The sequence below is a fragment of the Orcinus orca genome, chromosome 11, assembly GCF_937001465.1.
Source record: "Orcinus orca chromosome 11, mOrcOrc1.1, whole genome shotgun sequence".
Classification (NCBI taxonomy): Eukaryota; Metazoa; Chordata; class Mammalia; order Artiodactyla; family Delphinidae; genus Orcinus; species Orcinus orca.
In genome coordinates this window covers 99,655,220-99,675,519 of record NC_064569.1, presented here as the reverse complement: position 1 = coordinate 99,675,519, position 20,300 = coordinate 99,655,220, and the positions used below count along the sequence as shown (strand labels likewise).

General features: G+C 58.2%; 1 protein-coding gene across 5 annotated transcripts in view; it reads left to right on the top strand.

Annotated features, from left to right (window-relative positions):
- Window positions 1-750: 750 nt before the first annotated feature.
- The window catches only part of CELSR1 (cadherin EGF LAG seven-pass G-type receptor 1), a 149,399-nt gene continuing 129,849 nt past the window's right edge, over window positions 751-20,300 (top strand). For 3 of the 5 annotated variants that reach the window (XM_049694601.1, XM_049694600.1, XM_049694599.1), the window contains exon 1: window positions 759-4,939. In XM_049694601.1, coding sequence (XP_049550558.1) covers window positions 1,351-4,939 — 3,589 coding nt within the window. In that variant the 5' untranslated portion in view covers window positions 759-1,350. Of the gene's footprint in view, window positions 4,940-20,300 lie in introns of all 5 variants that reach the window. The other 2 variants (XM_049694602.1, XM_004279656.3) reach the window with 2 other exon arrangements.

The following is a 20,300-nucleotide window of genomic DNA, read 5'->3' as shown; positions in this document are numbered from 1 at the left end:
GAGGCGTTGGTGTGCATCTCAGTTCTAAAACTCCCTTCCCGGGCTGTTCCCCACAGGAGACGGCGTGCTGTCTCGGAGTTCTAAGTTCCCCCTCCCCTCGGTTCCCCGCCCCACGCCGCCTCCCGGCCCCGCGCTCGCGGCCGCCGCGCTGCGGCGGTAGCCGAGGGGCCCCGGGGCTGGACCGCGCGACCCCGAACGGAGCGCTCAGGCTGGTCGCACGCGCGGGAGACGAGCTCGCCTCCGCCGTCCCCAACTCCGCCATCCCCAGCTCCAATCCCAAGTGTCAACCCAGACTGTTTTTCTTTTCGATTAAAAGTTTCGTTTTAAACCCAGTGGGACCCGAATGCGGTTAGCTGCCTATAGAATTTCAAAGTCCAGGGAAGTTTTGTCGGGTAAAGCAGTTTAGCCTCCGGCATTTTGCTGTAACTCTGTAAGCGCCCCCCAGCAGCCGCCGCGGGGAGACCCGACCTTCTCCACGGAACCTCCGCACCCTTCCCTCTCCCCTCCCGGGTCCAACCCGCGCGTAGGCCGGGGCGGCGGACTCCGCGGATCTGTGTTGCCGGGTTGGGGTGGGGGGCTTTGGCCGCGCCCAGCACCCGACGAGTGGAGCCACCGCCTCACTTGCAGTAGCCGCACCAGGCCCCCCAGCCCGCCTTTCCCGGCCCTGCTCCCTCGGCCCCGCCCACCAGGGAGGTAGGGAGGGGGAGGCCGCCCGGGAGTGAACCCGGCCCCCCGCCCCCGTCACCGCTGCGCCCCCGCGTCTCCATAGCGATTCTCCCGGCGCGCACCTCCGGGCCGGCCCCCCGGCCCCCAGGTTTGAACAATACGCGGCGGGGCCGGAGGCGGGGCCGGGCCTGGCCAGGGGCGGGGAGAGCGCGGGCGCTGGGGGCGCGGGCCGAGCGCACCGCCCAGGCAGCAGCCGGCCGCCGGGGTCTGAGCAGCGCGGTGCGGCCCAGCCCGCTCCGGGAGCGCAGCCCTCGCCCCTCTCCGGGCCCGCCCTGCTTCCCACGCCGCCCTGCCGAGCCAGCGCGGGAGCCACCTGGAGCCACCTAGAGTCGCCGCCACCGCAGGTTGATGCGCGGCGCCCTCCCGGGACGCGCGGAGGAGCCATCTTGAAACCAACTTCGCAAACTTTCGCAAAGTGCTCTCGAAGTGGAAGCTGCGGGGGAGACCGGGAGCCCGGCCCCCGGTGTCCCCGCCAGGGCCCCCGGGGAGGCGGGGCGCGAGCCGCCCCGAGGGCCCGGCACAGGCCGCGCGGGAGCCGCCCCCCGGCCGCGCCGGGTGGATGCGGAGCCGCGCCGGGTGCATGGATTGTGCTCGGGCGCCCGGCTCGGGCTCGGGCTCCGGGCCATGGCGCCGCCGCCGCCGCCCGTGCTGCCCGCGCTGCTGCTCCTGGCTGCGGTCGCCGCCCTACCGGTGCTGGGGCTTCGAGCGGCCGCCTGGGAGCTGCGAGTGCCCGGCGGGGCCCGCGCCTTCGCCCTCGGGCCCGGCTGGACCTATGCGCTGGACGCGGCGCTCACGCCCCGAGCGCTGCGGGAGCTGCTGGACGTGAGCCGCGACGGGCGGCTGGCGGGGCGGCGGCGCGGGCCGGGCGCGGGGCTCCGGGGCTGCGCGCGCCTGGGGGGACGCCCGCTGCCGCTGCATGTCCGCCTGGCTGCCCGTAGCGCCCAGACGGCGCTGAGCCTCCGCTTGCGGGCACGCGCGCACGGTCCCGGTTGCAGCGCCCGGCCCCGGCGCGGACGAGCTCCCGGCGCGGAGCTGCGCGCGCGGGCTGTGCTCACGGTGCCTGGCCCCGGCGCGGTGTTCTGCTTCCCGGGACCCGGCGGCGGCGGGGCCACGCTGCACTCGGCGCTCGAGGCCCTGACCACTTTCCCCGCCTGCGGCTGCTCGCCGCGCGCCGGGTCCCGTTGCCCACGCCGCCCTGTCTGCCTGCCGCCTGGTGGCTCGGCCCGCCTGCGCCTGCTCTGTGCCCTGCGGCGCGCGGCCGGCACCATCCGGGTGGAGCTGGCGCTGGAGGCGGCCTCGGGGACACCCTCCCCATCGCTGTCGCCGCCAAGCCTGCCTCAGGTCGGGGCGGGGGCGGCGCGGCGGGCCCGGCGGGGCGCTGGCGGCAGCACTACCCCGCAGTTCCAGCTGCCCAGCTACCAGGTGTCGGTGCCTGAGAATGAGCCGGCGGGCACCGCGGTCATCGAGCTGCGCGCGCACGACCCGGACGAGGGCGAGGCGGGGCGCCTGAGCTACCAGATGGAGGCGCTGTTCGATGAGCGCTCCAATGGCTACTTCCTCATCGACTCCGACACGGGCTTGGTGAGCACCGCCCGCGCGCTGGACCGCGAGACCAAGGACACGCACGTACTCAAAGTGAGCGCCGTGGACCACGGCTCGCCTCGGCGCTCGGCCGCCACCTACCTCACCGTCACAGTCAGCGACACCAACGACCACAGTCCGGTCTTCGAGCAGTCTGAGTACCGCGAGCGAGTGCGCGAGAACCTGGAGGTGGGCTACGAGGTTCTGACCATCCGCGCTACCGACGGCGACGCGCCCTCCAACGCCAATATGCGCTACCGGCTGCTGGAGGGCGCGGGTGGTGTCTTCGAGATCGACGAGCGCTCGGGCGTAGTGCGCACCCGGGCCGTGGTGGACCGGGAGGAAGAGGCCTCCTACCAGCTGCTGGTGGAGGCCAACGACCAGGGCCGCAACCCGGGCCCGCTCAGTGCCACTGCCACCGTGCACATCGTGGTGGAGGACGAGAACGACAACTACCCCCAGTTCAGCGAGAAGCGCTATGTGGTCCAGGTGCCCGAGGACGTGGCGGTCAACACGCCCGTGCTGCGAGTGCAGGCCACAGATCGGGACCAGGGCCAGAACGCGGCCATACACTACAGCATCATCAGCGGGAACCTCAAGGGGCAGTTCTACCTGCATTCGCTGAGCGGCAGCCTGGATGTGATCAACCCCCTGGACTTCGAGGCCATCCGGGAGTACACGCTGCGCATCAAGGCCCAGGACGGGGGCCGGCCTCCACTCATCAACTCCTCGGGGCTGGTCTCGGTGCAGGTGCTGGACGTGAACGACAACGCCCCCATATTTGTGAGCAGCCCTTTTCAGGCAGCCGTGCTGGAGAACGTGCCTCTGGGCCACTCGGTTCTGCACATTCAGGCGGTGGACGCAGACGCGGGTGAGAATGCGCGTTTGCGCTACCGCCTGGTGGACACCGCCTCGGCCTCCGTGGGCAGTGGCGGTGCTGGGCCCCAAGACCCCGCTTTGGCCGCGGACTTCCCTTTCCACATCCACAACAGCTCGGGCTGGATCACCGTGTGTGCGGAGCTGGACCGTGAGGAATTGGAGCATTACAGCTTCGGGGTGGAGGCGGTGGACCACGGCTCGCCGCCCATGAGCTCCTCCGCCAGCGTGGCCATCACGGTGCTAGACGTAAATGACAACGACCCCATGTTCACGCAGCCCGTGTACGAGCTGCGTTTGAACGAGGACGCAGCCGTGGGGAGCAGCGTGCTGACCCTGCGGGCTCTCGACCGGGATGCTAACAGTGTGATCACCTACCAGCTCACCGGCGGCAACACGCGGAACCGCTTTGCGCTCAGCAGCCAGAGCGGCGGCGGCCTCATCACGCTGGCGCTGCCGCTGGACTACAAGCAGGAACGGCAGTACGTGCTGGCGGTAACCGCATCAGACGGCATGCGCGCTCACACTGCGCAGGTCTTCATCAACGTCACTGATGCCAACACCCACCGGCCGGTCTTCCAGAGCTCGCACTACACCGTGAGCGTCAGCGAGGACCGGCCCGTGGGCACCTCCATCGCCACCATCAGCGCCACCGACGAGGACACCGGCGAGAACGCCCGCATCACCTACGTGCTGGAGGATCCCGTGCCGCAGTTCCGAATCGACCCCGACACCGGCACCATCTACACCGTGACAGAGCTGGACTACGAGAGCCAGGCCGCCTACACGCTGGGCATCACAGCTCGGGACAATGGTGTCCCTCAGAAGTCCGACACCACCTCCCTGGAGATCCTCGTCCTGGACGCCAATGACAACGTACCGCGGTTCCTGCGGGAATTTTACCAGGGCTCCGTCTTCGAGGATGCTCCCCCGTCAACCAGCGTCCTCCAGGTCTCGGCCACGGATCGGGACTCGGGCCCCAATGGCCGCCTGCTGTACACCTTCCAGGGCGGCGACGATGGCGATGGGGACTTCTACATTGAGCCCACATCTGGCGTGATCCGCACCCAGCGCCGGCTGGACCGGGAGAACGTGGCCGTGTATAATCTTCGTGCCCTGGCCGTGGACCGGGGTAGCCCGGTGCCCCTTAGCGCCTCCGTGGAAATCCAGGTGACCGTCTTGGACATTAATGACAACCCTCCGGTGTTTGAGAGGGACGAGCTGGAGCTGTTTGTGGAGGAGAACAGCCCGGTGGGGTCCGTGGTGGCGAGGATTCGAGCTAGTGACCCCGACGAAGGCCCCAACGCCCAGATCATGTACCAGATCGTGGAAGGCAACGTGCCTGAGGTCTTCCAGCTTGACCTGCTGAGTGGGGACCTACGTGCCCTGGTCGAGCTGGACTTTGAGGCCCGGCGGGAGTATGTGCTCGTGGTGCAGGCCACGTCGGCCCCCCTGGTGAGCCGGGCCACGGTGCGCATCCGCCTCGTGGACCAGAACGACAACCCGCCGGTGCTGCCAGACTTCCAGATCCTCTTCAACAACTATGTCACCAATAAGTCCAACAGCTTCCCCACTGGTGTGATTGGCCGTATCCCGGCCCATGACCCTGACCTCTTGGACAGCCTCAACTACACCTTCTTGCAGGGCAACGAGCTCCAGCTGCTGCTGCTGGACCCCGCCTCGGGTGAGCTGCAGCTCAGCCCCGACCTGAACAACAACCGGCCTCTGGAGGCGCTCTTGGAGGTGTCTGTTTCTGGTGAGTGGCCCTGGGGGCTCCGCGGGGCCACCTGGAGAGCTGCGGGGACCTGCCCCGAGCCCGCCCGGCTTGCCGGGGCGCAGTCAGGCAGGGCCCGGGTAGCTCTGGGGATTTGTGGCCTCCGGTTGGATGGTTGGATACCGCTAGCCCAGGACGTGCTCCTCAACCAGGCCGGGAGAGTGAGAGGGGCACCGCACTGCTGCCCTCAGCATTTTTGCTGGGAGCAGGCCTGGGCTTTTTCAAGTTCAAGACCGGGGCTCCCTGGGCTTTTCTCAGAGGGTCTGGCTCCCGAGTTGTGCTGTGAAAACCTGGTCTCGGGGGTTATCTGAGCGTCTGGTTGGCTTGGTGATGTTTTGTAGTCAGCCACATGCCTGTCTGGAAAGGTCAGAGGTCACTGTGCGCCTATGTGCCAATTCGTTCTTGGGTGGGACCGTTGGAAATTGCCGGATGGGTCCTTGAGTCACCCTGCAAGACAGCTGGGGTTAGTTCCTTTCGTGTCTCTTTTCTGTCTCCTCCAGGTTATAACAGGCGGGCTTAAGTGTGCTCACCTGTGTGGGAGCTCTTTGAAAGCGCAGCCTCGTTTGATCTTGGCTTCAGCTCCTGGACATGGACTTGTAATTTGGTTGTTACTTAGAGGCCTGCCTGGGTTGGTGGTGGAGCCAGTGTGGGAACCCTGCTTGCCCGCTCTGGGCTGGAGGGAGGATATCTCAGCTCAGCCAGCCAGACCCAGGCAGTCAGGGGTGGGTCCTCCATGCTGCTGACCTCCCTGTGTCAGGTGGAGCTGCGGGGCCAGAGAGGGGGACAAACAGGAGGACACAGAAGAGAGAGAGAAGGATTTGGCCGGGCCAGGGGGTGGATTGGGGAAGAGGAAAGAGACCCTCAGTGACTCCTGCAGGCAGGTGACCTTAATTAGGAGACCAAACTATCACCAAGAAAGGTTAGGATCTGTGGGTTGACTCAATGTTTCAGATGAATTGTTTAAACAATAAATTATTACAATATAGCATACCCATGGGAGCCCTGGAAGAATTAAAAAGTTAATTTTCTGATTTATTTTGTTTCCTCATTTGGCTGTAATTCTTTATTTACTAAGGGTTGGGTAGCAAACAGTTTCCAGTTGTTTGCTTATAAAATCTGGAACGTACAGGTCCAGTTTTGAGGCCATGGGATACCGCAACATTGATGTTGTCAGCCTAGTCTGTCTGTAGGTGAATATTGTGGCTTTTGTGAAGTTGTGAATGTGTGTAGAGAGTACGGATAGGCCTTTAAGGAGAATTGTCAACCAGGGTTATGGATTTTCCGAGCAGCAACAATTTTGAAAAAAGGTCTCTTTCACAAATTTCCATTTGCATTTTCTCTTTCTTTATCCCCCTGTACTGCTTTACCTGCTAGATAAAGCAGAGTGGATGGAAAATTTAGCCTATATAAAAATGACTTGGGGGGTACTTCCCTGGTGGTGCAGTGGTTAAGAATCCACCTGCCAGTGCAGGGGACACGGGTTTGATCCCTGGTCCGGGAAGATCCCACATGCCACGGAGCAACTAAACCTGTGTACCTCAACTACTGAGCCTGTGCTCTAGAGCCCGTGAGCCACTACTGCTGAGCCCGAGAGTCACAACTACTGAGCCCGAGCGCCTAGAGCCCATGCTTTGCAACAAGAGAAGCCTCTGCTTGCCTCAACTAGAGAAAGCCTGCGCGCAGCAACGAAGACCTAACGCAGCCAAAAAAAAAAAAAAGACTTGGCAACATCATAGGGTTTTGAATTTACAGGGGTATATGATGCTTCAGCGGGAATGGGTGCATGCCGGGAGCAGGGATGTTTTGTGTGTCTGAAACATCAGGAATGTGGCCTCCCCTATGATGGCTGGATAAAGGGTTTAAGATGGATTTTGTTCAAAAGAGGTTAGTTACTGAGGGCCGTCTTGCCTACCGGGTGGAACCACAGCCAGGACCACAGTTGAAGGTGGGTTGGGTGTTCCATGCTATGATGTCATTGTCCCAGTGATCCAGTTTGGGCTTCCAGTCCTTGTGACGTACCCTCGTGTCAGTCAGGCACTGGGGCCTCATGTCCACCCTCCCAGATGGTGATGATCACCTTGTAATGGGTTCTGCCTGGATATCAAGCAGTTTTGTAAACTCTTTTACCTACACCATCACTTATTCCTCTGGTACCTGGGAAGTGAGTGGCATTAGGTGGCTGCCCATTACACAGATGAAGAGACTGAGGCTCAGAGGTGTTACGTCACTTCCTCAGGGTCACATAGCCGGCAAGCAGAGGCACCAGGCGTCCACCCAGATCTAAGCAAGACAAGCTGGCTCTTCACACTCCCCTCTTACCTGAGAGAAGAGTTTTGTTTTTGTTTTTGTTTTTTTGCGGTACGCGGGCCTCTCACTGTTGTGGCCTCTCCCGCTGCAGAGCACAGGCTCCGGATGCGCAGGCCCAGCGGCCATGGCTCACGGGCCCAGCCGCTCCGCAGCATGTGGGATCTTCCCGGACCAGGGCACAAACCCATGTTCCCTGCATCAGCAGGTGGACTCTCAACCACTGCGCCACCAGGGAAGCCCTGTTTTGGTTTTTTATTTAAATTGTATTTCATTTTAGTTACTTCTTTAAAATATAAATTTATTTATTTATTTTTGGCTGTGTTTGGTCTTCGTTACTGCACGCGGGCTTTCTCTAGCTTTGGTGAGCAGGGGCTACTCTTCGTTGTGGTGCACGGGCTTCTCATTGCAGTGGCTTCTCTTGTTGCAGAGCGCGGGCTCTAGGTGCGCAGGCTTCACTAGTTCTGGCATGTGGGCTCAGTAGTTGTGGTGCACGGGCCCAGCCGCTCCGCGGCATGTGGGATCTTCCCGGGCCAGGGATTGAACCCGTGTCCCCTGCATTGGCAGGCAGATTCTTAACGACTGCGCCACCAGAAGAGAAAAGTTTTGAGGAATTAGTTGCTAAGCTGAATTGTTTCAGGGCCGAATCCTTGCCCTGGTTTAAGTAGGCGCCTTGGGGTCCTATACAACTCTCTGACCATCTGACGACTATTTAATGGTTCAAAGAAAAAAATATTGTAAACTATGAAACTATAAAATATGTAATTCCGAACAGCAAAGCAAAAAGGTCAGCCTTTGAATTAACCAGACTTGGATTCTTAGGTTTTTTAAAAGAAACAATGGGGAAAGCTGTGGTTTCAAACTCACAAGCTATTTTCAGTGAAGTGTGATTGGCTTCCCCGGGTTTACAGCCATACCCTGTGGCCTCTAGCGCATTATTACCGCCCTCGAGGTGCTGGAAAGCAGAGCCCATGGGTCTTCCCTAGTGGCGCAGTGGTTAAGAATCCTCCTGCCAATGTAGGGGACGTGGATTCGAGCGCTAGTCCAGGAAGATCCCACATGCCGCAGAGCAACTAAGCCTGTGCACCACAACGACTGAGCCTGCGCTCTACAGCCCGCGAGCCACAACTACAGGGCCGGTGTGTCACAACTACTGAAGCCCGTGCGTCTGGAGCCTGTGCTCTGCATCAAGAGAAGTGACCACAATGAGAAACCCGCACACCGCAATGAAGAGTAGCCCCCGCTCGCCACAACTAGAGAAAGCCCGCGCGCAGCAACAAAGACACGACGCAGCCAAAAATAAATAAACAAATAACTAAATAAAAAGAAGAGCCCAGCTGTCCACTAGGTTTTGTGGAAGCCATGCCAGGAAGGGCTGGGTGCCTCCAGAAGTGGAGCCGCTGGGAAGGTGCACAGGATTGCAGGGACCGGGGCGGGGGTGGTGGGGTCGGGGAGGGGGATGGGGTATGTGGTACCCAAGATGGACATGCTTGGGAGGAGGGCAGCTCCTTTTGCCTGGATGGGGGCGTTAGTACAATCATTGGACTGGGAGCAGATAGTGTTGATGGTTTTATGTGGCCCACCAAGGACAAAACCCTGAACATTTTCTGAATTCTGAGTATAGTCACATTCAAGTTGCTCCCGTTTTTAGATAACATCCAGTGATATGTGGTGTTTGTTTTATATGTGACAGTTTTTTTAAAAAAAATTTTAAAATTTATTTCTGGTTGTATTGGGTCTTCGTTGCTGCGCACGGGCTTTCTCTAGTTGTGTCGAGCGGGGACTACTCTTCGTTGTGGTGTGTAGGCGTCTCCTTGCGGTGGCTTCTCTTGTTGCCGAGCACAGACTCTAGGTGCACGGGCTTCAGTAGTTGTGGCACGTAGGCTCGGTAGTTGTGGCTCACGGGCTCTAGAGTGCAGGCACAGTAGTTGTGGCTCACGGGTTTAGTTGCTCCGGGGCATGTGGGATCTTTCCGGACTAGGGCTCGAACCTGTGTCCCCTGCATTGGCGGGCGGATTCTTAACCACTGCACCACCAGGGAAGACCCTACATGTGACAGTTTTTGAATGAGATTTAAAATTCTACGATAGGGGCTTTTGTACTCTGAATGTTTATAAGAGCCGTGTTTGCATTTTAGAAAGCAGCGTGGCTGATAACCCAACGGGACTGTCACATGTGGAGTCCCTTAGGTAGTTTTTCTAGATGTTCGTCATTTAGTAACACGGGCCTTTTAAATTCAACTTGAACATGTGTGTCCCTGTGGGTGTCCAGCCGTGAGCTGCACATCATGGAACGCGGCATTTGGTGGAAAATGACCTCGTGCTTGTGGGCATGTGGGCCAGTGGGAGTGGGAAAAGTAGCATTTTGCAGGGTGAAAATGGGGCCATGAGTCATTCAGACGTGTCAGAAAATACTGGAAGTCGTGAAATAACAAGATTGAATAACCTTCATCCGTTTACTCTGGTGGGGACTCAATGGGATAAAGCGTCCAGGCTTGATAAAGTTTTAAAAAATGTTTGCTGAGTTAAATACAGGATATCGTAGTGACTGTGATGGCCAATGAGGAAGCAGGGACGTGGGCATCGTACCAGGCAGCGTCTGGAGGCAAGCATTATGCTTCTTTGCTGAATCTTACCCTGTGGAAAAGGGTCAGACCAGCTTAAACCACGTCAGTCGTCGAGCTGGATTCTCCAGTAACATAACTTACCCCGGAAGAGTTAGGTACTTTGGGAAGCTAGTTAACTGTTTCAGCGCTTTAGTATCTGGAGGTAGTCACTTGGTAATATACTTTCAGAAACACTGGCTCAGAAACAAGGGAGCGTTTATTTGTTTATCGAGCGCCTACTCTGTGCCAGGCCTACTGTGTGCCAGGCCCTGGAGAGGGAGGTTGGGTGGGGACAGTCGATAAACAGGGAAGTGAATTCAAGGGGAGCATGGGCTGGGGACTCCCTGTGCCAAGGTGAGTGTGATGTGCCTTCCCGCCAGCTGAATCCCCTCCCCCGCAGCTGAGCTGCTGAGGGGGGTGGGTGGATGGAGGGGATTTGGGAGGTTAGATGGTGAGATGTGGGGGTGAGGGTGGAGTTGATCAGCCCACGTGCTCCTCGTGCTAGGACCCTCCCCCACTACCCCCGCACCCCGACCCTGTGCTACCTGTCTGCTCCTGCAGCAGCCTCATCGGTGGAAGGTATCGTCTCATCGAGGAGCAGACCAGGGCCCCCAGAGGCTCGACCCCGCGTCCAGGGCGCCCGGCTTGTGGTGGCAGCTTTGGGATTTGAACCTGGGATGGCGGCTCCCAAGCTGTGTTCTCTCAGGCTGTGCTTTTGGGAACATGCAGATGAACATGGGGTGAGGATGTGCGTGCACCAGGGGAGGACCCTGAGGCCACTTTGGACCCCGTGCAGCTGGGCACCTTTGACCTTGTCGTGAAGACGGTTGGACGTACGGGTCTGGGCAGGCGAGACCAGCTGGGGCCACAGCCAGAGGTGGTGAGCGTGGCCTCCGGGGTGACAGAGAGGACCATCATGGCCGCAGGGGTGGAGGGCACTAGGGCAGAGGACCCCTGTGCTGGGGACATGGGTCAGGTGCAGCCTGGGGGGGCCCAGGCAGGCTGGACCTGCATGAGAGCTGGAGCTGGAATAGCCACCCGCAGGAGGACAAAACCAAGGGTCCGAGGCCCTGGAGGCTGAGGGAGTGTGAGGGCCTGAAGGGGGTCACCAGTGGCTCATGGCTTTTGGTGTTCAGGGAGCCTCAGGACAGAGGTGTGACTTGGGTTAGCCAAGGGGAGGTCCTTGATGGTCTCCATGAGAGCCGGGGTGTTGTGGGGCTTGAGGAGCAGAGGACTGAGTGGCCGGGTGTGGGGGAAGCTCAGAGGGAAGGTGGGATGGCCATGGGGACCCAGGCAGAGTTGACAGTCAAGAGGGGTTGACCAGTTAACGTGCACAACCGTCCTGCAACGCTGCTGCTTGCGCAGGTGTTCATCTGTCCCAGGCGCTGGCACCTTTGGGGGGCACTGGACTGGGGGGATAGGCCTCAGTGGCAGGCAAGGGCCTGCCGTGGCCGAGCTGAGTGTCGATGGGGCTGCAGGAGTCGGGGCGGGGACGGCAGCGTCCGCTTCTCTGAGTCACGGGACCCCTGATGCGGGAACAGGAGTGCAGGGGGGGATGGGCAGGGGCTGAGACCTGACTCACAAGGACCCAGCTTTCCCCATCTCAGCACTGCCTACCTGGTGACATGAGGTCTCCATCTGTCCCCACGTACCAGTGAGGGTGACAGAGAGACTGTTTTTTTTAAATCCAGGAAACGTTGCAGCCACATGAGCACTTCGGAAGGAGGGGTGGCACTGACATCATACCTGGAAAAGTGACTGGTGTTGGTGATGCCACAAGTCTGTCCAGAACCCGGTGTCACTGTTGAAAGTCCACTTTGGTGTGGGCTGCTGCACGCACCTGTCCATTTGGACACCTGAGAGCAGAAACCCGTTAAGGAACGGGGTGGGTGGGAGGATGGGTGCCGGGGCCCTGGTAGCAGAGTCTGTGCCCCCCCGGGCGTGTAGTCTGGCTGGGCCGCCGGCACTTGCATGCAGACAGAAGTAGATTTTATCAAGGGGGGCAGAGAGTGCGGAAAATGTTCTGAAGATTGGCTTGATTCTTTTCAACTCACAGCCTTGGGGGAAAATAGTTTTCGGTTTTTTCTTCTTCTCTAACCTGAGCACGTAGGTTCTTATAAAAGCCCTTCTTGGATATTGGGTGGAGGAGGGATAGTAAATAACCGTCTTCCTTTCTGCATGTTTGTTTTGTAGGGGTAACTGGGGTAACTCGGGTTAGGGACCCAGGTTGTGGTGGACAGAGGGAAGTAGCCTTTTGTTCCTGGGGACAACGGGCCCCCCTCTGCTTTGCCCTGTAGGCCTGAGGCTCGGCACACAGTAGGTGCTCAGCAAATCTGTGGCTAATTTATGGAATGATCCAGAGGGGTCCGGGGGGAGGGGCCACGTGCCAAGGCCAAGGGCTCCTCTTCTGCCTTCACTTAGAGGACAGATGCGGGGGGAGGGGGCCTGTGCAGAGGACAGGCCACTCTCAGTTCCTTCCACGCTTGGCTGGGGGCTTGGCACCGGGTGGAAGGAATGGGCTGTTTTCAGGAAAACTCCAATGGCTGAATTCTGCTTTTGCTTCAGGTAAGAACTTGCGGCTACCTGGCTCATCACCTTTTTGGGCGTGAACATTCCGAAGCTGGGAAAAGCCCAGCAGGAGGCTTTATCATTTTCATCACTCTGTTGAGTGTCTCTTGATGTCCTGGATAAAGGCCATGGTTTTTTCTTAAACACACAGACACGCACGTGTACACATATACACAGGTACACATGTACGCATGTCTACACACGAACAGACCCACACGTGGTTTAAACAACTACTTTAAAGGCAAACTATGTTACAATAACCTTGCCTTCCACCCACGGCACTACTGGGTTTTTTGTTGTTGTTGTTTTGTTTTTTGCGGTACGCGGGCCTCTCACTGCCGTGGCCTCTCCCGTTGTGGAGCACAGGCTCTGGACTCGCAGGCTCAGCGGCCATGGCTCACGGGCCCAGCCACTCCGCGGCATGTGGGATCTTCCCGGACCGGGGTTCAACCGGGGCACGAACCCGTATCCCCTGCATCGGCAGGCGGACTCCCAACCACTGCGCCACCAGGGAAGCCCCTGCGCTACTGGGTTTTAACCTTTGCCGTCGTGGTGGAGGGCATGTGGGCCAACACAGGGGGTCCCTCAGAGCTGGGGGCCTTGTGCAGGGGTTTGGGAACGCATGGAGGATGGGGGGCCCCGTGGAAGGGGCATCGTGCTAGCCCTTGGCCGGCGGACGCCGCCATGTCAGATCCTCAGCGCCTGGCAGGGCGGCAGCTGAGGCTGCAGGGAGTGGCCTTATGGGCACCTTTCCACGTGCTTTTCCGTTGGAGCTGCCGGTGCAGGTGAACTTCAGGTGAGCAGGTGAGCTGGTGTCCTTTCTCCATGAATCTTGTGGGCGAGGTGACAGTCCCTCCATTTTCTAGGCAGGAACCTGAGATGGGCTGCCCCGCCCCTCACCTGTCGTCATGTTTCCTGAAAGGGTGGACACTTCCGGGTCCCCGAATGCCTTGTGCTGTCTCTGGGGAGCTGGGGGGTTATGGCCCCCCCTCCCTAACCGCTCCTCTCCCTGGCCGGGCCCCCCTCCTCCTCTTTGCTGTGGCTTCACGGTCCGGGGTCAGTGCCTGGCCCTCGAGGACCAGGCGGCCCACGGTGCAGGAGGCTGGCCTCAGAGCCGGACGGGGCACCTGGGCTGGTCACGTGAGAGCATGGCCACCACGCTGTTCTGGCTTGTGTGCTTGGGCTCTGCCTGCGTCATCTCTCTGGGGTCTCAGAGAACCCTCATTTCGCAGCGGAGAGACTGAGGCCGGTGAGCTGGTGGTGGGGAGGGCCGGGCCCAGACCCTGGTGTCTGAGCGCTCTAACTACTGTGGTGAGCACCCCCTTCAATCCCCACCTTCGGCCAATGGCTGAGCCCTGGAAGGGGGAGCCCAGGTTTGGGGGTTCTGAGGATGGAAGCTTGGTGCGAGTGACCACATTGCCCAGAACAGGAGGGCTGAGGGCCGTGTGTGCGTCAGGCCTGATTCCACGGGAGCATTCGGCCCTTCCCCCCTCCCTCGGATGAGCAGGGTGGGGAAGCAGGGGGTCCTGGGGAGCTGTGCCCAAGTCTCTATGGGGTCTTCTGTGGTGGAGCTGTGTCACAGGAAAGTATGGAGTGCAGGACCGGTGTGCACCAGCTGCAGGGAGGAGCCAGAGCCAGTGCAGGGGTCAGAGCCACAGGCAGGGGAGGTGGGCACGGATGAGCCCACACAGAGCAGCTGTCTGATGTGCCCTCGGGGCGCCTTCCGGCTCCAGGAGCACAGATTCAGGGAGCCCCCTGCCAGCCTTCCCTCTTTCCCTCCCACTCTCCCTCCATCTGTCAATCAAGAGTTTTCTGTCATATCTTATAACCTGTCTTTACTGCTGGGTCTGTAGCTTTCTTATCTTTTTAGGATTTTCAAAATGCCCGCTCTAAATTATACTTCATTAAGGTAAACTAACAGCAAGTAGTGTAAATAAAGTCATATGCTCTGTAAGCATTTGGAGATAAGAGCTTTCTTGCCAGGCAATATACTTTCATCAGTGAGTTGGTTTTTTTCTTTTTTGGCCGCTCCTTGTGGCTGGCAGGATCTTAGTTCCCTGACCAGGTATCAGACCCTTGCCCCTCGTGGTGGAAGCGCAGAGTCCTAACCACTGGACCACCAGGGAGGTCCCTGTGAGTTGATTGTTGCAGGACCGTTTCCATAGCGTGAAGTAGTTCAGCTTCTGTGCAGCCCTGCGTTGGAAAAGGCCAAGTGCGGCCACTCTACCAGCAGCTGTCCTTCTGTGTTGTGACCCATCTCCAGTATTGGGGGGAGCATGAGGGAGGTTCCACTGGCGAGGAAGCCCGGGTGGCATGCCCTCGTGCTGATTGCTGACACTAGTCCGGGTGGCCCTCTCTGGGCCTTGGTGCCCGCATTGAAATGGGGGTGGGGGTGGGGTCATTGCCCAGGACCCTCCTCTTGACTCCTACCCTGTATCATTCTGTAAGTGAAGGGTCCAGCCTGGGCTGTGAGTTGGGAAACCTCTTTCTTGCCATGTACCGTGCAGGTGCTGAGAAATGATCACGTTTAAAAGCTGTTACGAAATACTTTCATATCCAGTATCTGATAAGGGAATATTATCCAGAACATGTAAAGAACTCCTGCAACTCAACAGCAGAGAAACAACGAACCAGATTACACAACGGGCAAAGGACATGATAGACATTTCTCCCAAGAAGAGAGCCGGATGGTCCAAAGACAAAAGATGCTCACCACCACTGATCACTAGGAAAACGCACATCAGAGCCACAGTGGGACACCACCTCAGACCTTTAGGGTGGCCGTTATGAAAACAGAGCAAAGCAGAAAGTAGCAGGTGTTGACAAGGGTGTGGAGGAATCGGAACCCTCGTGCCCTATTGGGAATGTGAAATGGTGCAGCTGCTGTGGAAAACAGTGGGGTGGTTCCTCAGAAAGTTAAACATAGAATTGCCACAGGATCCAGGAATTCCGCTTCTGGACACACACCCAGAAGAAGTAACAGCAGGGACTTAAACAGATATTTGCACACCCGTGTTCATAGCAGCACGATTCACGGTAGCCAAAGGCGGAAGCAGCCCAAGTGTCCACTGAGGGATGAACGGATGAGCAAAAGTGGTCTTCACATACCACGGAATATTACTCAGCCTTAAGAAGGAAGGAGTCTCTGACACAGGCTACCACGTGGATGGACCTTGAGAACATTGTGCTCATTGAAATAAGCCGGACACAGGAGGACGAATATCGTAGGATGATTTGAGGTTGCTGGGGTAGTCAAATTGGTAGAGATAGAAAGTAGAATGGGCGTTACCAGGGCTGGGGAAGAGGGAATGGGGGGGGGTGTTTGTTTGATGGGTATAAAGTTTGTTGGATGGGTATAAAGTTTCAGTTTTGCTAGATGAAAAGAGCCATGGAGATGGAGGGTGGTGATGGTGGCACAGTAACGTGTTTAATGCCACTGAGCTGTACACTTAGAAATGACTACGGTGTTAAACTTGACGTACATTTTACCGCAGTTAAGAAAATGCCAACAAAGCAAAACTGTTCCGGCCACTCAGGTGCTGGACAAGTGGAAGCAGGTGCCTTTGCCTTGTGGTTCCCCCACCCCCACCCCGAGACCTGCGCCCTGATCCCTTTTGTCTTGTCCTGGGTTGTGATGGCCCCTTCTGCAGAGCCCGGGTGTCTCATTCTTTGTGTTTCTGAGTTCAGCCTGTGGCTTGACATCGTTCACAGCAAAAGGGGCAGATACGTTAATACAAATTTTGGGTCTGGTACGTGAGTAAAATCTGTTTGGTGTTTAACTGTATATTAGAAGCCGCAAAGATGAATATGTACCTTACCTTTAAGGCCCAGGATGAGAAGAAGGGTCCCTGGGTGCCCGGGTGTCCCCAGCTGCATGGGAGGAGGCCAGCGGAGGGGTGGGGACACTGCTGCCCCTCCCGCGTGCGGGTCAGGTTCTGCTGTCCCCAGCCTCACCCTGTCATTTGGCACCTCCCCCCATCAGGACCGAGTCCCGGGTTCAGTACAGCTTGGCACGTGTGCCGGTCCAGGCGTATTTTTGTTGGCATTTTGACACATGTAAGCAATTAGGTATGATCTTTCCTTTTGTATTTTTATTGAGGTGACATTCGCATAACATAAGCCATTTCAAAGTGGACAATTCAGTGGCATTGGGTACATTCACAGTGATGTGCAGCCACCACCTGTCTCTTTCTAAACGGTTTCTGTCACCTCCAGAGGACACCCCATACCCATTAGGGTCGCTCCCCCTACCCTCCCCTCCCCTCCCAGCCCCTGGGAAGCCCTTGCCCCTCCAAGGTCTGGGCCGGGGCAGAGATGCTGGCGGCGTCTTGGGGTTGCTCTGGGCCGTTCTGTGTGAGGTTCCCCACTGGGCACTTCTGCTGCCTCTTGGTTCCCTCTGGAGCTTTGCCTGGGCTGCGCACAGAGGATGTGAGTTGTGGGCTCCTTACCCCGCCCAGCGCTCTCTCTCTGCACCTTCTGTAAAGCTCTGCTTCACGTACAGACTTTTACGGGCTGCATCCTGGGCTCAGATCAAGCCTCCTAAGAGGCCAAGGGACTTGTGATTGGCTGGATGTTAGGTTGAGTGAGAGGGTCGACCGATTCTTTTTTTTCTTTTTTTTTTTTTGCCATACGCGGACCTCTCACTGCTGTGGCCTCTCCCGTTGCGGAGCACAGGCTCCGGACGCGCAGGCTCAACGGCCATGGCTCACGGGTCCAGCCGCTCCGCGGCATGTGGGATCCTCCCGGACCGGGGCACGAACCCGCGTCCCCCGCATCGGCAGGCGGACTCTCAACCACTGCGCCACCAGGGAAGCCCTCGGCCGATTCTGTTAGGACCAGTCCTTCAAGGTTACAGACCTGCTGCGTCAGCTTCGGGGGCTGCTGTATCTGGTGCCTTCAAACAACGGACATTTATTCTCTCACGGTCCGGAGGCCACAGGTCCGAGAAATCAAGGTACCGGCAGGCGCTCCCTCTGAAGCTGGAGGGCTTCCTGCCTCTTCCGGGGGTTGCCGGGACCCTCGGGCTGCAGCCGCATCACCCTGGCCTGCTTGCCTCGGTTATTACCTGGCCCCTCCCTGCGTGTCTCGACATCTTCTCCTGGCTCATAAGAGCTCCAGTCCTACTGAGTTTTGTTTTTTGGCCGCGCTGTGTGGCACGCAGGATCTTAGTTCCCCGACCAGGGCTCAAACCCGAGCGCCCCCCATAGTGGAAACGCAGAGTCCTAACCACTGGACTGCCAGGGAAGTCCCTCCAGTCCTATTGAGTTGAGGGCCCATTCCACTCCTCTACGACTTCATCTTAATTTATATCTTTATCACATCCACAGAGACCCTACTTCCAAATCAGGTCACGTACACAGGTACCGGCGTTTGGGACTTGGATGTATCTTTTTGGAGGACACGATTCAACCCACTATAGCACCTGCCTGCGTGCTCGGGCACATAACTGATTTCTTTCTGTTAAATCGGGTGATGGAGTTCTGCTTTCCCAGTGGAACCCACGGTTTGCCCACCTGAACACCTGGAACACAGCAGGGTCTCCCTTATGGCAGTGACCCATCAGGATCCTCCCCTTTTCCTTCTTCCCCTCAGGCTCCTCTAATTAGACTGAATATCACACCAGATGAGGTTTCCTGTCGGTTGTGATCACACAGGCTCCTAACTCTCTACTCACTTAGGAAATCATAGCGGCCTTTGGGCTTAGTGGACGTGCGCATGCCTCCAGATGTGTAGTGAACGAAAGGTCGGTGTGAGGGCAGGTAAGCATGTTTTTAAGATGAGAGCTCACCCTGCTTTGCCTTTTGTGATTTGTTGCCCTGGGACCCGACTGTAGGAGTCGCCTTTTCGATTCATCCTCTCTTCTAAGCATGGAAAATTCTCTAATGTGTAATTGAAAGTTCCCCCGAATCTTCAAAGAAGAGAGAATGGAAAATATTAAGGTTTATTGTTCTGAGAGATTTCCTGTGCATCCGGCACGTGGCCATCGGAGGTCAGGGGTGTGTGCATGTGCGCCTCTGTGTGTGTGTGTGTGTGTGTGTGTGTGTGTGTGTGTGTGTGTGTGTACGTGGGTGCGGAGAGTTACGGCGCGTGTGCAAGGGCATCTCGCTGTAGAACAGATATGCCCAAGGAAGCGGGATTGGGGGGGGGGGCGGGCAGCGGTTCTGGACCCAGACAGCGCCACTTGCTGCTAAGTAGAAAATGACAAGTGCTACATGATGTCAGTTTTTGGGGAAAACCAGGCAGAGGTGACCTCGAAGGCAGGAAGCTGAGGGCTTCAGGGTCGGGACAGCTGTCCAAGTTCCTGGTCTGGCCTGGGAAAGCCATTGTGTTTGCTGCAGGAACCCTGCTTTCCCTCCCTTTGTTTCTGTCACTCATCAGTCTGGCATTTTTAGAAGCAAAAGTGAATTTGGGACAGTATGGGAGCTGACCAAGCTCCTTCAGGGGCCAAACTGGTGTGTGGCAGCTCCTTTCTCTGTAGCTGGGGAGCCCGGCGGGGGGGGGGTGTCTTTTTCCCTCTCTGTAGTGACCCCTCCGTCAGGACGCCCTCCATCCTGCTTCCCCGGAACCAGTGAGTCTCTGCGTCTGTGTTCTCTGGAGCTGATGACCCCAGCCTCGGGGTCTTTCCCTTCTAACTCCCGCTTAAAGACCAAAAAGGGCGTCTCCTGGCTCACCCAGCCGGGACACGGGTTTGAGTAGGATTCGGTGGGTCGGCGGCAGGTGCTCTGGGGCAGTAGGCACTGTGACGTGTAGCTGGGCCACAGCTTCCTGTCGCAGCCCTGGGGTGTGGCCCCTGTCCTGAGAGTTTTTTTTTTTTGCGGTACGCGGGCCTCTCACTGCTGTGGCCTCTCCCGTTGCGGAGCACAGGCTCCGGACGCGCAGGCTCAGCGGCCATGGCTCACGGGCCCAGCTGCTCCGCGGCATGTGGGATCTTCCCGGATCGGGGCACGAACCCGCGTCCCCTGCATCAGCAGGCAGACCCTCAACCACTGCGCCACCAGGGAAGCCCCTGAGAGTTGTTTTTAAACACTGTGCAAACTAGCGAGGAGTGGAGAGAACAGAGCTGAAGAGCACGGGGAGTGACGTGGCCATGGAAAGTGCTGGGAGGAACCGCGGCGGCGAGAGGAGCTTCTCAGTGTGGCCTTTCCGTTGTTTTGTTTTACAAGGTCACGTGTGCGCGATCCCTGTCGGTGGGTGCTGCCCGATAATGTTCCCGGGGTTGGCGTAACAGGTCCTTTTAGGGAGGAAGCCTTTAGTGCTGCCAGCTAATAACCCAGTTAAACCCGAGCTTGTGATTTCTGAGCACGGTCTTGTGTACCGTGTATGCGTGCCCACAGGACCATTTACTGAACATAAAATCCAGCAACCTAGCCATCACGAAGTGGACGGTCCAGTGGCATTTGGGACATTCTCAGTGCCGTGCAACCATCACTCCTGTCCGGCTTGGGAATATTTTCAACTTGTATACTTTTTGGTTTACTTTATTGATATTTGAAAAGATGCTGTTAGATCACTAGCCTGTCGGTGCCCATGATGGGGGTTGGTTGCTTTTAGCCGGGTGGTGGTTGACCGTCTGGTGGGAAGGGAGGGAGGTGGGGCCTGTCTGCAGGGGCTGAGCCTGGAGCTTCTGCCCTGAGAGCCAGAGACACAGCTTTGGGTCTCGGCCGTGATCTTTTGCCCCCATGGCCCGGCCGACACTGGAGTCACTGTGGGACCCGGGGAGGTTCACCATATAGGACTTCAGGGCTAAAACTGAGCAGGTCCTGGGCAGAGCAGGCCGGACTGTCACGTTGCTGTCCCCTAGCCTGACAGTCCCTCTTGCGTGACGCCCTGGACTCCATCTGAGTCCTCGGGCCGCATCAGACACAT